The sequence below is a fragment of the Lagenorhynchus albirostris genome, chromosome 18 (genome assembly GCF_949774975.1).
Source record: "Lagenorhynchus albirostris chromosome 18, mLagAlb1.1, whole genome shotgun sequence".
In the NCBI taxonomy this organism is placed as follows: domain Eukaryota; kingdom Metazoa; phylum Chordata; class Mammalia; order Artiodactyla; family Delphinidae; genus Lagenorhynchus; species Lagenorhynchus albirostris.
The window spans coordinates 16,466,443-16,482,617 of NC_083112.1; the positions used below are offsets into that span (position 1 = coordinate 16,466,443).

At 45.6% G+C, this 16,175-nt stretch overlaps 1 protein-coding gene across 2 annotated transcripts in view; it reads right to left on the minus strand.

Moving 5' to 3' along the window:
• Nucleotides 1-16,175, minus strand: part of FAM124A (family with sequence similarity 124 member A) — a 107,778-nt gene that overhangs the window by 70,291 nt on the left and 21,312 nt on the right. For both annotated transcript variants that reach the window (XM_060129251.1, XM_060129253.1), the window contains exon 3: nucleotides 8,271-9,004. In XM_060129251.1, coding sequence (XP_059985234.1) covers nucleotides 8,271-9,004 — 734 coding nt within the window. The remainder of the gene's footprint in view (nucleotides 1-8,270; nucleotides 9,005-16,175) is intronic.

Sequence of the window (16,175 nt, forward strand, 5' to 3'; positions counted from 1 at the left end):
GGTGGTTGCCAGGGGCCGGAGGGAGGGGGTATGAGCCGTTACTGTTTAATGGGGACAGAGTTTCAGTTCTGCAAGATGAAAAGAATTCTGGAGATGGACGGTGGTGACGGTTGCACCATGATGTGAGTGTAGTTAACACTCCTGAACCATACATTTTTAAATGGTTAAGACAGTAAATTTTATCGTTATGTGTATTTTACCGGCAATTAAAAATTTTTTTAAAGTCTCTGAAGCCCACTTAGTCCCTCAATTGCATCCTCATTGGCACCCATCTCCCTGTTCTCACAGCGCTGATGGCCCCAGTATTCCGGGACTGACTGTCTAGACAATCTCCTCGCTGGGTGAAGAAGACAAGTAAATGAGCTGGTGTGAATGAAATCTTAAAAGCTCTCCAGTGAAGACAGTCCTCAAGACTGAACCTGGCAGCCCTTTCAACTGGTAACAATTTTGCGTGTCAGGATTTCTTGTCTTTTAAATGCTACTTAAAACCTTTGGTTTAAGCCAGTTCCCTGTTCTGCCTTATGAGGATGCAAAGGACAGCTGGCGACCATCCTCTATGGAAGGTCTTCCAAAGGCTTAGAGGCCACTGTTAAATTACCTTACCTCTTCAAAGACATGGAGTGACCTGCTTTCCACATTTTTCCAGCCTAAAATTGCAGCTGCATTCTCTTTGTGAAACTGACCTTTGGGTCCTCAACTGTGCTTCTCTGTGTTTGGATGGACCCCAAATCACTTCTTAAGGAGTTTGGCCTTGCCCCTGGCACTCCCGTGGAAGACCTCCAAGGGAGGCGGTGGCCTACAGTTGAGGCCTGTGTCCTTGTCAGGCTCCTTAGAGCTCCCTAAGAAGACATCAACAGGGCTTCCCTGGTGGCGCCGTGGTTGAGGATCCGCCTGCCAATGCAGGGGACATGGGTTCGAGCCCTGGTCCGGGAAGATCCCACATGCCATGAAGCAACTAAGCCCGTGCACCACAGCTACTGAACCTGTGCTCTAGAGCCCGCGAGCCACAACTACTGAAGCCTGAGCGCCTAGAGCCCATGCTCTACAACAAGAGAAACCACCCGCAATGAGAAGCCTGCGCACCACAATGAAGAGTAGCCCCCACTCGCCACAGCTAGAGAAAGCCAGCACACAGCAACGAAGACCCAATGCAGCCAAAAATAAATAAATAAATAAAATAAAGTTATTAAAAAAAAAAGAAGACATCAACATACAACCCAGCTTGGCTGAGCCGCAAGACATATGACTCCGTCCTTTACCAGCTGTATGGAACAGGTGTACTCCAGGGACTCGGCTGGAAAGAAACAAGCCAAGCTCACTGTCCCTCGCGATCTACCAAAAGCTTAGCTGAGAGAAACAAATGTGAGGAGATTCTCTGAAGGTGTATCCCTCCCTCTGGGATTCAGCCAAGGCCCCAGGAGCTGCAGGCAGGGACCACCTTGTTTTGCCCAGCCTCCCTTTGTGCAGTGGCTTTGCTGCACGACGCTTGGCTGGGCCCCCTGCCCACCCTGCAGGCTCCGTGTAAGAAAGCCTTGCAGGGCCTCGATGCAGCTGTTTAGAGCACAGTTGAGGGCAGGCTGCCGACACCTCACTGGACATGAGAAGGTGGGAGCAACGCCGCTTCCAGGATGCAGAACCTGGAATAGTTGTGCATCTGGAGCATAGTTTATTTTTGCCTCATGGATTCTAAATTGTATCACTGCTGATTTTCCATTCTGTTTTTGCTGCTGGAGAACTCAAAACCAAAACTGGGGCCTATTTCTGGAAGAATGCTATCCACAGAACTTTCTGCAATGATGGAAATGTTCTGTATGTGTGCTAACCAATATGGTAGCCACCAGCCACATGGAGCTACTGAGGACTTGAAATGTTCTAGTGAGACTGAGGAACTGAATTTTTTATTTTAATTCACATAAATGTTAAATTTAAATGGCCACGAAAAGACAAATACTGTATGATCACACTTATATGAGATTCCTCACATAAGTGGCTACCAGTTAAACAGCACAGCTCTCAGATAGGAGATGACATGCACTTTGGATATCATACTCGGTTTACCTTACTTTCCTATCATTATTTTTCCTCTACTTCAAGTCCCTTTGGTATCTAATTATTTTTATTAATCTTTCTTGTATGATCTATATCTTTGTCAGCCAACGTAAGTCTTTTTATAAAAAAAATGTGGGAGCTACCTATAAATACAAAAACACCCCCAGGTAACACAGCCATGTTCCCAACTTTTCTGACCAGATGCTCCTTCCCCCCACTTTTGTGAAATACAGAGTAATTAATACGTTCATTTAAGGGAAGGGAGTCCCAGGAATGGGGGAAGAGAAGACTTCTCTTCTGTTTCTATGTTCTGTTTCTTCATCTGGGTGTTGCTTATTCAAATGTTCAATTTGTGAAAATTCACTGAGCATATATTTGTGATGTGCACTTTTCCTTGTATATATCATTTATATTATTCTCCAATAAAAAGTAAAGAGAAATGTATAAAGAGAACTTATTATGTTCAAAGTACAGTGTCAGTTTACTTCTAGTTCGTGTAACACAGATCTTGGCTATAGAAAGCTGTAGTTTCGATCATCAAGCATTAATGCAAATTTCTAAGATGCTTTTTCTAGAGGGATCTTGGGCAACATCTGATGCTGGCAACTCCCCACCCACCTCCTCTCCGCCTTTTCCCCCCTGAATCAGGCAATGCCAAGAAAGGAGAGGTGAGTTTCAGGAGGTAGAAGGCTTTCTTTCCATCTAATCAGATCTTAGTTAAAAACATTTCCAAATTCTTATGAGAGGCTGAGTAGCTCCCAGAAACAAACCTCTCAGCTTTTCTCCTCCAGAGGAATTAAATGGCTGGAGGAGGTCTCTGAAATACGGAATGTTAACTCAGTGGGGCAGGATGAGGAACTGAAATGCAATCTATATTTTAAGAAAGCAACTAGAAACTACCCAACCAAGATTGCCTTCAACGTATACCTGCACCCAATGGAACAAAAGCATGTATGTTGAAAATGAAACTTGGGAAACACACTGCTAAGGAGAATGTAAAAAAAAAAAAAAAAGGTGTTCTCTCAACTGTGTCCCTCCCTCCACGACCAAAATATCTTAATTTTGCTAAAGAACGAAGTATAAATTTTTACTTTTAAAAGTAATTTGAAGAGGTGGGCAGGCGTATGTCTCATGCTAGAGCAGAGGATGGCTTTCTGCAGTGATGCAGTAAATAGTAACCTGTTCAAACGGCCATAATCAAGAACTGTGAGAGGGACTATTAGTCATTTCTGCCCACATTAATTTAACTCTCTGGAACATTACTGTTTTGAACAAAGGCCCAAACTCCTGAGACCGCATGATACAAATCTTTTTTTCTTACTCTTTTCACTCTTGGATGCTCTAAATTCAAAAGCCTGCACCCATACAGATTGTATAGCCATTTAAATCTGTGGCTTTTCTTTGAAATATTCTTTCAATGATTCCTTTGAGTGGAGTTCAGGCCAAGCTTTCCTAATTTATTCTTTCATTTACGTTATTACAGGGATTGAGAGCAAAAAATATTCTAAATACTGCAAAAAGGAAAAAGTCCCTCAGAAACAATCACATTCATTTTGATCTTTTAGTATAAACAAAATCCTTTCATTAATTTTTACTTACACAACTGCATTGTTTTGCATAAAAAATTGGCAGTCTTCAAACACAGAAGAAAACTCTTCTCACATTTCAAAAGGGATTATAAAACTGACACCACAGAAGTACAAAAGATCATAAGAGATAACTACAAGCAACTATATGCCAATAAAATGGACAACCTACAAAAATGGACAAATTCTTAGAAAGGTACCATCTCCCAAGACTGAACCAGGAAGAAATAGAAAATATGAACAGACCAATCACAAGCACTGAAATTGAAATTAAAAAACTCTCAACAGCAGAAACTAACACACCATTGTAAAGCAATTATACTCCAATAAAGATGTTAAAAAAAAAAAAACTCAACAAACAAAAGTCCAGGACCAGATGGCTTCACAGGCGAATTCTATCAAACATTTAGAGAAGAGTTAGCACCTATCCTCCTGAAACTCTTCCAAAAAGCTGCAGAGGAAGGAACACTTCCAAACTCATTCTATGAGGCCACCATCACCCTGATACCAAAACCAGACAAAGATACCACACAAAAAAAGAAAATTATAGGCCAATATTACTGATAAACATAGACGCAAAAATCCTCAACAAAATACTAGCAAACCGAATCCAACAATAAAATAAGAGGATCTGGGCTTCCCTGGTGGCGCAGTGGTTGAAAGTCCGCCTGCCAATGCAGGGGACACGGGTTCGTGCCCCGGTCCGGGAAGATCCCACGTGCTGCGGAGTGGCTGGGCCCGTGAGCCATGGCCACTGAGCCTGCGTGTCTGGAGCCTGTGCTCCGCAATGGGAGAGGCCACAACAGTGAGAGGCCCGCGTATCGCAAAAAAAAAAAAAAAAAAAAAAAAAAAAAAAAAAATTAGAGGATCATACACCATGATCAAGTGGGATTTATCCCAGGGATGCAAGGATTCTTCAATATATGCAAATCAATCAATGTAATACACCATATTAACAAATTGAAGAATAAAAACCATATGATCATCTCAATAGATGTAGAAAAACCTTTTGACAAAATTCAACACCCATTTATGGTAAAAACTTTATAGATAAAGTGGACACAGAGGGAACCTACCTCAACAAAATAAAGGCCATATATGACAAACCCACAGCAAACATCATTCTCAATGGTGAAAAGCTGAAAACATTTCCTCTAAGATCAGGAACAAGACAAGGATGTCCACTCTTGCCACTTTTATTCAACATAGTTTTGGAAGTCCTAGCCACGGCCATCAGAGAAGAAATAAAAGGAACCCAAATTGGAAAAAAGAAGTAAAACTGTCACTGTTTCCAGATGACATGATACTATACATAGAAAAGATGCTACCAGAAAACTACTAGTGCTCATCAATGAATCTGGTGAAGTTACAGGATACAAAATTAATACACAGAAATCTGTTGCATTTCTGTACACTAACAGCAAAATATCAGAAAGAGAAATTAAGGAAACAATCCCATTTACCATGGCATCAAAAAGAATAAAATACCTAGGAATAAACCTATCTAAGGATGCAAAAGATCTGTACTCCAAAAACTATAAGATGCTGATGAAAGAAATCGAGGATGACACAAACAGATGGAAAGATATACCATGTTCTTGGATTGGAAGAATCAATATTGTCAAAATGGCTATTCTACCCAAGGTAATTTACAGATTCAACACAATCCCTATCAAATTACCAATGGAATTTTTTTTTGCAGATCTATAACAACAAAATCTTAAAATTTGTATGGAAACACAAAAGACCCTGAATAGCCAAAGCAATCTTAAGAAAGAAAAACGGAGCTGGAGGAATCAGGCTCCCTGACTTCAGACTATACTATGAAGCTACAGTAATCAAAACAGTATGGTACTGGCACAAAGACAGATTTATAGATCAATGGAAGAGGATAGAAAGCCCAGAAATAAACCCATGCACCTATGGTCAATTAATCTATGACAAAGGAGTCAAGAATATACAATGGAGAAAAGACAGTCTCTTCAATAAGTGGTGCTGGGAAAACTGGACAGCCACATGTAAAAGAATGAAATTAGAACACTCTCTAACACCATACACAAAAATAACCCTCAAAATAGATTAAAGACCTAAATGTAAGACCGGATACTATAAAACCCTTCGAGGAAAACACAGGCAGAACACTCTTTGACATTAATCGTAGAAATATCTTTTTGGATCCACCTCCTAGAGTAATGAAAATAAAAACAAAAATAAACAAATGGGACCTAATAAAAACTTAAAAGCTTCTGCACAAAAAAAAAACTACCATAAACAAAATGAAAAGACAACCCACAGAATGGGAGAAAATATTTGCAAATTGTGTGACCAACAGGGGATTAATCTCCAAAATATACAAACAGCTCATGTAGCTCAATATCAAAAAAAAAACAACCCAATCAAAAAATGAGCAGAAGATTTAAATAGACATTTTTCCAAAGAAGACATACAGATGGCCTAAAAGCACATGAAAAGATGTTCAGCATCGCTAATTATTAGAGAAATGCAAATCAAAACTACAATGAGGTATGACCTCATACCAGTCAGAATGGCCGTCATCAAAAAGTCTAACATACAATAAATGCTGGAGAAGGTGTGGAGAAAAGGGAACCCTCCTACACTGTTGGTAAGAATGTAAATTGGTACAACCACTATGGAGAAGAGTATGGAAGTTCCTTAAAAAACTAAAAACAGAGCTACTATATGATCTAGCAATCCCACTCTGGGCTATATACCCAGAGAAAACCACAATTTGAAAAGATACTTGCACCCCAATGTTCACTGCAGCACTATTTACAATAGCCAAGACATGGAAGCAACCTAAGTGTCCACTGACAGAGGAATGGATAAAGAAGATGTGGTACATATATACAATGGAATATTACTCAGACACAAAAAAGAATGAGATAATGCCCTTTGCAGCAACATGGATGGATCTAGAGATTATCATACTAAGTGAAGTAAGTCAGAGAAAGACAAATATCATATGATATCACTTATATGTGGAATCTAAAAAAAAGACACAAATGAACTTATTTACAAAATAGACACAGACTCACAGACTTTGAAAACAAACTTATGGTTACCAAAGGGGAAAGGTGTGTGGGTGGGAGGGATAAATTAGGAGGTTGGGATTAACATATACGCACTGCTATACATAAAATAGATAATCAACAAGAACCTATTGTATAGCACAGGGAACTCTACTCAATACTCTGTAATAACCTATATGGGAAAATAATCTGAAAAAGAATATATATATGTATATGTATAACTGAATCACTTTGCTGTACACCTGAAACTAACACAACACTGTAAATCAACTATACTCCAATACAAAATAAAAATTAAAAAATAAAACAAATGCTAGCTAGCATTTAGTTCAGTGAATAATAAAGCAATATTATTCCTTATTTGCATAGTTCAAAGGGAAATCTGAAAATTATCTAGTTCCTCTAAATCGTAAATATCTCAAGGTGACCTTTTTGACTTGAGCCATGTGGCCTGGCTGTAGTTTGAGCCAGGTATCTGTCATGTGCCAAATCCTCACTTCATTTCGCGATATGTGGATTATAGTTCTGATGTTTAATGCCCAAACCAACAAAAACTATGAAACTTTACCTGTGATTCAAGTAAATACAATCAGCACCTTTCAAGACAGTGTCCCCGAACTTGCTATCAACTTTCTCCTCTCAGGTAGCCGTATGTGAAAACTGAGATGCCAGAGGCAGAGGTGTTTCAGAAAGACAAAATCCTATATGCCTGTTAATCCTATTTACCTGTTAATTCTAGAAAGCCTGGGTCTTGAAAGCATTTATCAGGTAGGGTAGGTATAGGACCTTCTTAAATCTGTATGCTGAACTTTGAATTCTAGAGTATAACTAATAACGTCTAAAGAGTTTGGGACGATCGCTGGAAGGATGGGAGGAGAAATGGGTCCAGTAATTGAGCCAAGACATTAACCACAGAACAGTCTACTGCATCCATTTCCTTCCATGTATTCACTCCCCCTTCCTAAGCTGAATGAAAGAAGCTCCAGAGGCATCACGTACTCCTTAAAAGACCAAGAAAGTCATTTCCAATGATCACTGAATTTGAACCACCTATTGCCCAGTAGCAGAAGGGTGGAAGGGTAGAAGCGGGGGGAGGCACCAGAGCGATAAAGAAAACAGGTATCTTCTCTACTGAACGTCAACATATTTTACAATTGTCATAGACGGGTTTTCCTGAAGTTCCTTTGTGGAAGTGAAGAATTCATTGGTAAAAACTCCCTACTTGTGAGGGAGTAGATTAAGGAATCTTTAATACCAAATCCCCTGGGATATCAGTTCATTCTAAATCCCCGGGAGCCACAAGCATTTAGTGGATGCTCCAACAGGTGGGTGAAGAGGCGCTAGAGGAATCGGCATTGCTTGCCTGGGGCACATGGCCACGCAGCTAAGTGAAAACTGTTTAATTAGCGTATGGACACCTTGACTTGATCTACGAGCCAGACAGAGGGTCACTGACCTCTCTTTTTTCTTAACTCATTGTTCTGTAACAGGTACTAACCAGGGTTTCTGGCAGAACCAATTCACTTGTTTCTCTGTTCTCCCCAAGTGGAGATAGACACAGACAGACAGACTTCCCCCAAGGTACCTGCAGAAGGATCTTGTTCCCATCGTGGTCCTCCGTCTGCCAGCGTCCCTCGCTGATGGGCCTGCAGGGGTTGGGCAAGAGAGGCACCAGCTCGCCAATGTCCTTGACTCGGAACTCCAGCACGGAGGAATCAGTGGGGACCGGGGTCTGGTCACAGGGCAGTCTCTTCAGGGAGAACTGGATGTCCACATCCAGACTGGAGAAAATGGGGAAGATGCAGAAGTCCGTTTTCCTCTGGCTGGGGCTCCGCCTGAGTATCAGCTCGTAGAACTTGAGGATGTCGGCGTAGTTGTCATGGCGACAGTAGATGGTGAAGCGCACGATTTCCTTGCCGTAGTGCACAGGCCGGATGGCCCACAGCGGTGTCCCCGGGGCCAGAGTGAAGAACTCCTGGCTGCAGGGCAGGTAGGGCAGAAACCTGCTAGGCACGCGCTCCGTGTGGTGATGGCGCCAGGGCGGCCGCTGCAGCGTGCGGTGCAGCTGCAGGATCTGCTCCTCACCGTACTCCTCCTGCAGGAAGAGGACCACCGCCAGGGCTGGCTGCGCCACCTTGGGGGCCTTCCTCCGCCGCCGGGACGCCCTCCTCTCAGAGACCCTGAACAGCTGGAGGTCTGGGTGGATCCAAGCCAAGACCTTGTCGATGGCCTCCTGCAGGGGTCGGGATTCCCCTGGGTCTGCGATTATGTGGACGCTGACCAAGAAAGGGTCCTGCGCTTCCTCCACGGAGAGCTCACCTAGCAGCACAAAACAAAACCCAAGAAACAAATGGTGACTATTTCACTGAGGTGTCCCGTGATAACATGCAAGGCCTCGGGCAGGAAGAGAAGTTAATTTTAACTGAACGGACTCCTTGATTGTTTTGAAATTCTGATCCCAAGCTCCTGTGCAAATACTCCTGTTGCAGCACCCTGGCAGCCCCAAACTCAAGAACTATTACTCACACCGGTTCCCAAGCTGGTTGCTGTCAGGACAACCTTGGTGTGGTGCTTCCAGAGGTTGAGCGTATTTTCTATTGAACAGCACAGAGTCAAGTCTCCATGGGTTTGGAAAGGATAACAGGGCCATTAGGGAAGATGCTGTAGCCCTAAGTGCACACCATTTAGAATTCCCTTAGGTAACTGCAGTGCCTTCCCCCACAAATGGTCCCTATATCATTGCACTTCTTTGGTTTGCTTATTTCACTGGTTTGTTCATCGGTTTGTTCATTCATTTAACATTTATGGAATCCTTTCTTCACCAGGCACTTACTCTAATTGACACATCAAGCCCTGGCTGGTGAGGCATCCTGCCAACTGTGTCCTGATGGTAGGGTGGCCGGGTGGTGACCATCTTGCTGCTCGAGACACAGGGAAGAACGACCCAGCGGGGAGGGGGGCGAGCACCGTGTTCTTGCTGTCAGAGCTGCCAGGGGCCGTGGTTAGGGGTGGGGTGACGCATGGTCGGACCATCATTGCCTGTGTCCTGCTGCCTTTTGGGCCCCTCCTCAGGCCATGTCCACCCAGAAGCCCACACGTCCTGATTGGGTCAGTTCCCCTCCCCGTGTCCTCTGGCAGAACAGCGAATTCCAAGTGTGAAGGTGACCATTTACCTGGGCAACCTTCTCCCATGGGGTGAACAGTTTGCCAGCCACACTGGCATATTTCTACTTTAAAGATATTCAGCGTATTTCATCAAGTAACCCGATAAAAGGCTTGTTCTTGCTCATGATGGTTCCTCTTGCATTTATTTAAGTTGTGTGACCATCCAAGGGAAGTCAAGGAAACTTCAAGTCTATTGTGACTTGGAGGGCAAGATTCATCTAGAATCTAGACCTGTCTGCACACACATGCCTCACGATGTCCGCTAGGGTATCAGGCACAGGGCGATCATGGGGTCGGTAACGTTTGAGAAACATGATGTGCTTTTAGGAACCATCACCTTGATCAGTTTGCAGGATGAAAGGTGACTTTTTTGTAGTTAAACAAGACATTCCAAGTGGGTTTACAGGTACATTTCATCACAAGCACCTATGATAACATGGTCTTCATTTTGCTGGAGCAAAACCTGTCTGAATTTGCATTCGAACCCTGACTGTTAAATATCTCACTTGGGAACAGTTAGCTCAGTTTCTGGTTGCCTCCTTTCTCCTTCACTCATTCCCCCACACACTGCTTGAGCAATCAGTACGTACCAGGCACTGGGAGACAAGGGAGCTGGCACCAAGACTACGGGGGAGTCCATTTACATAGACTCTGGCGTGACTAGTGCCCCCTTAGAGTTGTACAGTGTAGGACCTGCATAGCCACAGGCAGCAGCCAGAAAGAATCATAAGCCACAAATGAGAACTTCATGCCTCAGCTGGGAAACACCGACATAAAGATTAAAAATTCAATCTGATATAAGTCTATAGGAAATACGATAGAGTAGCATCTCAGGTGGAGGGAAGATTCTAAAGTCACCATGACATAAACATTGACTATAGACACTATTACCACTGATAGTCCCTTGAATTTCCAGGATAGAACTGGAAGGTCCTGATGTGCAACAAGACCACACATCCAGATAGATGTTCCTTTGGTTGAACAGCAGATGAAATAAAGGCTTGCTGCCTGGTTGTTATAAAAGAAGAGTCTTGTATCATTAAACACGAGACGCCCGCTCAGTAGGCTGTGCCTTTTATGCTACAAGAGGCTTTCGGGAGCTGAAGAGGATTCTGAAACCAAAGGATGACTAAGGTAACAGCAAAGTCAAGTCTCGGTACTCCCACAATCACGGAGTAGAACGGTGGGTGGAATTATTTAAGCTCTGCCTCTCTTTCTCCCTCTGGCTAAGCATATTCTCGAATTGCTATGAGTTAAGTATGAGCACGATGCAATTGCAGTTTACTACCACATCACAAAAGGAAGGAGCAATTTTTTCTCCAGAGGGCTTCTGAGAGGGCTTTCTGGAAGATGCTCCAGGTGAACTGCGTCTTGAAGGGTCGATGATATCTCACTTACAATAACCTCAGATACGAGGGAGATCACGGCAGGAAGAGGGAAGACTGTTTATGAAGGCACAGAGCTGTGTGAAAAACAAGCACATTTGGAAAGGGGTGGTGAGTAATTCTGAAACATGGCAACAGATACAGCAGGAAAAATGGATTGGGGCCAAGCTGTACAGGGCTTCAGCTCAATCCGGCAGTGATAAGGGGCAGTGGAAATTTTTAATAAAGGGATGCTGGGATCAAGTCAGGGGCGGTCGGCTATAAGCGAAGCAAGAAGTTAGAAGATGAGTGAAGAGTCTAGGTCAGGATAACAAGGACGTGGGAGATTGCATTATGGGCCCTGGTTCTTTATCTTACCCTGTCACCTTGCTCTCTGCCATGTGGCTTTGTAGTTCCTTCCACTAAATGGCTGTAGTGCATTTCCCCACCCTTTGACTTCAAATGAGACCATACTTTGGCCTAGCTTTGGCCAATAGAAATAGCGGCATGTGTTCTGGCTTGTTTCTTGTGCTTCTAACGTTTCCATGAGAAGAACATGCTCGGGCCAGCCCACTGGGGCCAGAAAGGAGTATGAGGGCGACGTGGACCCGAGCCAGCCTAGTTGAGCCAAGCCTCCATCAGCCGGGCTCAAGACACTCAAAGACACCCAGCAGATCTTGGTCTGGAACCGCTGACCCAAGACACATGGGAAATGATAAATGACTGCTGTTTCGAGCCACTGCTTGGGGTTGGCTCAAAACACACAGCGACACTTTCAGAGGGTGTACAGAAGAGGGCTAGTCTCACGGGCTATTTAGGAAGCACGTGGAGCCCACAGGCCTGGAGGTAGGAGCAAGAAAAGCAGGAGAGGAGTTGACCTTGATGTTTCTGGCTTGAGCAACTCATCTGATGTTGATGCTTAACTGAGACAGAAAACAGAGGAAGAAGGGCAGGTTTGCGGGGGAAGATAAGGAGATCCACTTTGGCCATGCTGGCTTGTGATGCCCGATTGACTTCCAGGAGGGATGTCCTGTTGGCAACTGGACCTGTGTGTTGCTGAGGTGACGTGCTGAACTTAAGGATGGACCAGTTACCTTTCGGCCACATTCCCGCTTTCATACAGTTATCTCGTGTGTGCCCTGTTTTGATATGAACCAGTGAAAGTTCATCTTGGTGGCTTAAAAAACAACTGGAATTCATAGATTATTCTGGTCCTTTGCTTGCTCTTTCAGCTCACCTGGCTACTTTGTTTCACTGAACACAAGCACCACTAGCAGCAGGAGTGACGTTGAAACAAGAGCAGTGAAAACACAAACCAATGACATTTCCTGCCCGTCAGTAGCTCCAGGAGGTACCACAGTCGCCTACGATGGATATTCCACTTTCCTATGGTGCCCTGATCGCCCACCAGTGGAGACGTGATGTCACTAAATAGTTGTGAATGCTCACTATAAATGGAAGGTGTAGAAAGGCTTTGAATAATCTGGGGATGAAGACATTCACTTGAGAAAACTACCGATGATTTCCACGAGGGGAAAAAAGGACACGTGGAGTAGCAAGAGTGTTTGGGAAAGGAAGTTGTCAGAGCATCAGCCGGTCCCATTAAGATCCTAACCCCACACTCAGCGTGTGCGTCCCATGGACGTGGGGTGATGCTGCTGCGTGACACACAGATGACATTCACTGGGGGCCAGTGTTCTACATGTACGAGCTCATGGGATCCTCACAGCCACCCCAGAAGTCGGGGGGGCGGGGAGGGTCGCTCCCCTTGTCCTCACTTCAGAGAGCAGGATATTGAGGCACAAAGAGGTGAAGGGACCTGCCGAGGGCACAGAGGGAGGGAGCGGGCAAGCACCTGGCTATGGCATGAGGTCTGTGTGCACAGTTCCCCCGCGGTTCTGCACAGAAGTACTTGTTTCCCAGCCGAAGGGGCAGCTTTCACTCTCCAGCCATTTCTGGCCACGCTTCTGCTACTTCACCTCTCTCTCCTGCTCGCTTCTGCTACTTCACCTCTCTCTCCTGCTCCCTTCTGACTGGCTGGCTTCTCGGCCACCAGTCCATAGCTTCCTGTCACGGACACCCCTTTACATCTCTTTCTTCTGGCCCTGGGTCTCTGAGGAAGACTGCCAGAAACCGCCTCCGAGGGCACACGCCCAGGTCTTTGCAATGTGAGTGCTGCCCTCAAGGGGAAGTGCAGGGCAGCACTGCAGGTGGGCACAACAGTGACAGAAAAGCAAGAGAGTGACAAGGGAAAGCAGACGGGTGTGGGAGGCCTGGGTGAGAAGAGGACCGGGGTAAGTCAGCTTCTGAGTCTCCGAGACAGAGCTGTCAGGGTGCTCAGTCGGCCACCTCTATGGGCAGCACAAAGGTTTCCCAGGGAGCAGGAACAAAGGCCATGCAGAAGCCTGCATGGCTGAGTGGATGTTTACAGCTTTGCAAAAGGGCAAGATGCCCAGCTTCGGAGCAGGGAGGGGGCTGAAAGGCACTCGACCAAGCACGGCTCACCCGGGATGCAGCCCTCATCAAGCAAGCAAGGAGGATGAAGACCCGACCCCAGAGCTCCCTCTTCACCGTGTGAACCACAGAGACGTAAGCGGCTAATATCCTGCCGCTGAGAAGAGCCGGGGGAATGAGTGGTGGCATTAGTGCGCTCTGGCCATCGCCAGCATGTGCCCACTGCATGTGACCCTGAAATAAACAGGCTCAAAGGGGCACAGAACGCAGCCCCACACCGTCACCGTCATCGGGTGCTGGGGTTACGCACGCCCAGAGCAAACCTGCCCCTGTGGAGCTAGACAGGACGCCAAGTGTTTGAGGGGATGAAGAGAAAATGTGAATAATTAATTGACATGAAAAGCCTCTCCGCCTCCCTGGAGGAGCAGAGACGCTGCGACTGTAGGATATGCCTTTATCATATCTATTACACGTCCTCTCAAAGGCCCTCAGAGAGCACCTGTTCGGCTAGGGCAGGACACAGACCCAAACCGGCCAATGGGCGGATCTCCCCAGGGCTGGAGAGAGATCGGAGCTGTTCACAAAGCTTTCCAACTAGCTTATGCTTCCCAAGAGGACAAAGAAGATTCTTTCCCATGTGATCATTTACAATTAGATTTTCCTTGGATAATGTAAAACACAAACTGTAAGGAAAGCACTGCGCCAGTTCAGGCCTTCTATGAGGCAGAAAGTGTATTATTAACCTGAGGATTTGTTCCATTTTCCCCAGTATATCCCCTCTTTTTCGTAAGTGTAACAGAAAATAACTTAGACAATAACAACCATGTATTATGTTCTCATTATTTGTCAGACACTGTCCTAAAAGCTTTACTATATATATTATCTCATTTAATCTTTAAAACACCACCATGCTAAAGGTGTATTCTTTCTCCACATCTTGCAGGTGAAATGGTAACTGACCCGCCAAAGGCCATTCGGCTGGAGAAGGACGGCGTGTCTGTGCGCCTCACCATGTGCTTTTTCTTGCCTCTTGAGTCCACCATCCTTAGAATCATCCTGCCCTGAACCTCGGCCTGCCTGGCTGGGCTCTGAAACTGTGGCTGGGCTCCATCAGGAAATGTGGGTGGGTGATTCTGCCGCAGACGGACTGACCGGTACACCTGGACAGTTTCTGGCAATCCCTGACCCACGCGGTACACCTGGACAGTTTCTGGCAATCCCTGACCCACGCGGTACACCTGGACAGTTTCTGGGCAATCCCTGACCCACGTGGTACACCTGGACAGTTTCTGGCAATCCCTGACCCACGCGGTACACCTGGACAGTTTCTGGCAATCCCTGACCCACGCGGTACACCTGGACAGTTTCTGGGCAATCCCTGACCCACGTGGTACACCTGGACAGTTTCTGGCAATCCCTGACCCACGCGGTACACCTGGACAGTTTCTGGCAATCCCTGACCCACGTGGTATACCTGGAGAGTTTCTGGCAATCCCTGACCCACGTGGACATCCTAAGTCTGCTGGCAGACAGGGAGGGGACTGAGGTCCTTCTGCTTGTTGACAGATGTCCTTATGCTGGTCCTCCCACTTGGCTATCTCAATGCTGCCTCACTGCCAGTGGGACCCCTCACTGCCACTCTCTTGCCCGCACTGTCCCCTGCTGTCCAGTGCCTGCCAGACTGCCCTCCTCCCAGAACTGGCAAACTGATGTGTCCCCAAGACACTGACTTCCCAACAGCAGGTACGTCTCTAATTGAAGGTCCAGATCGCTCATTCCAAAGGGAGTGCCTGGCCAAGTCTCAGGATATGACAAGCTCAGATACCCCTTTCTAGAATTTCTGGGCAATGACTGATGTCTCCTGTCATTTTATCCACCATTTATCACTGACAGTTTGCAATTCAGTGGCAATCACTTACTTAACCAAGGAATGTTTATTGAGCACCTACTACCTGCCAGGCACTGTAGGATACAGTGGTGACTAAAAGAGTCTCTGCCTTCATACAACTTATAATCTAGTGGTGGGAGATAGACAATAAAATATATAAGATGAAGTCAGGTACCTAAATGCAATAGACACTTCACTGAACAAACCCATGTTCAATGTGGGTACAACAAGGGGTTTCCAAGGCAGTAACCTTACAATCCCCTGAATAAACTGCCCTGGACGTTCCAGCGCCATAAGAACCACAGGGCCCCAGACACACCCAGGAGGCCAAGAGTCTGAACAAGGGCACCTCTAGCTGCTGCAGGCTGTATGGTTTAGGCAATCTGGCCCTGGAGCTTAGCTTGAGTCCCTCTAACCTCAAATGCAGGAGGCTGAATAAACTCCTGATTTGCATTTCTAGAGCCCCACTCTGCAGCACCCAGCAGTTCAGGGGCTTGGATGTGTGGTCTGTCAACCAGACACATGTGACCAAGTGGCGGAAAACCCACAGGAGACAGTGGACCAGGTGGGTAAGAAAGACATGCCCAGGGCATAGGGTGATGCTGTGGAGAAAGATTAG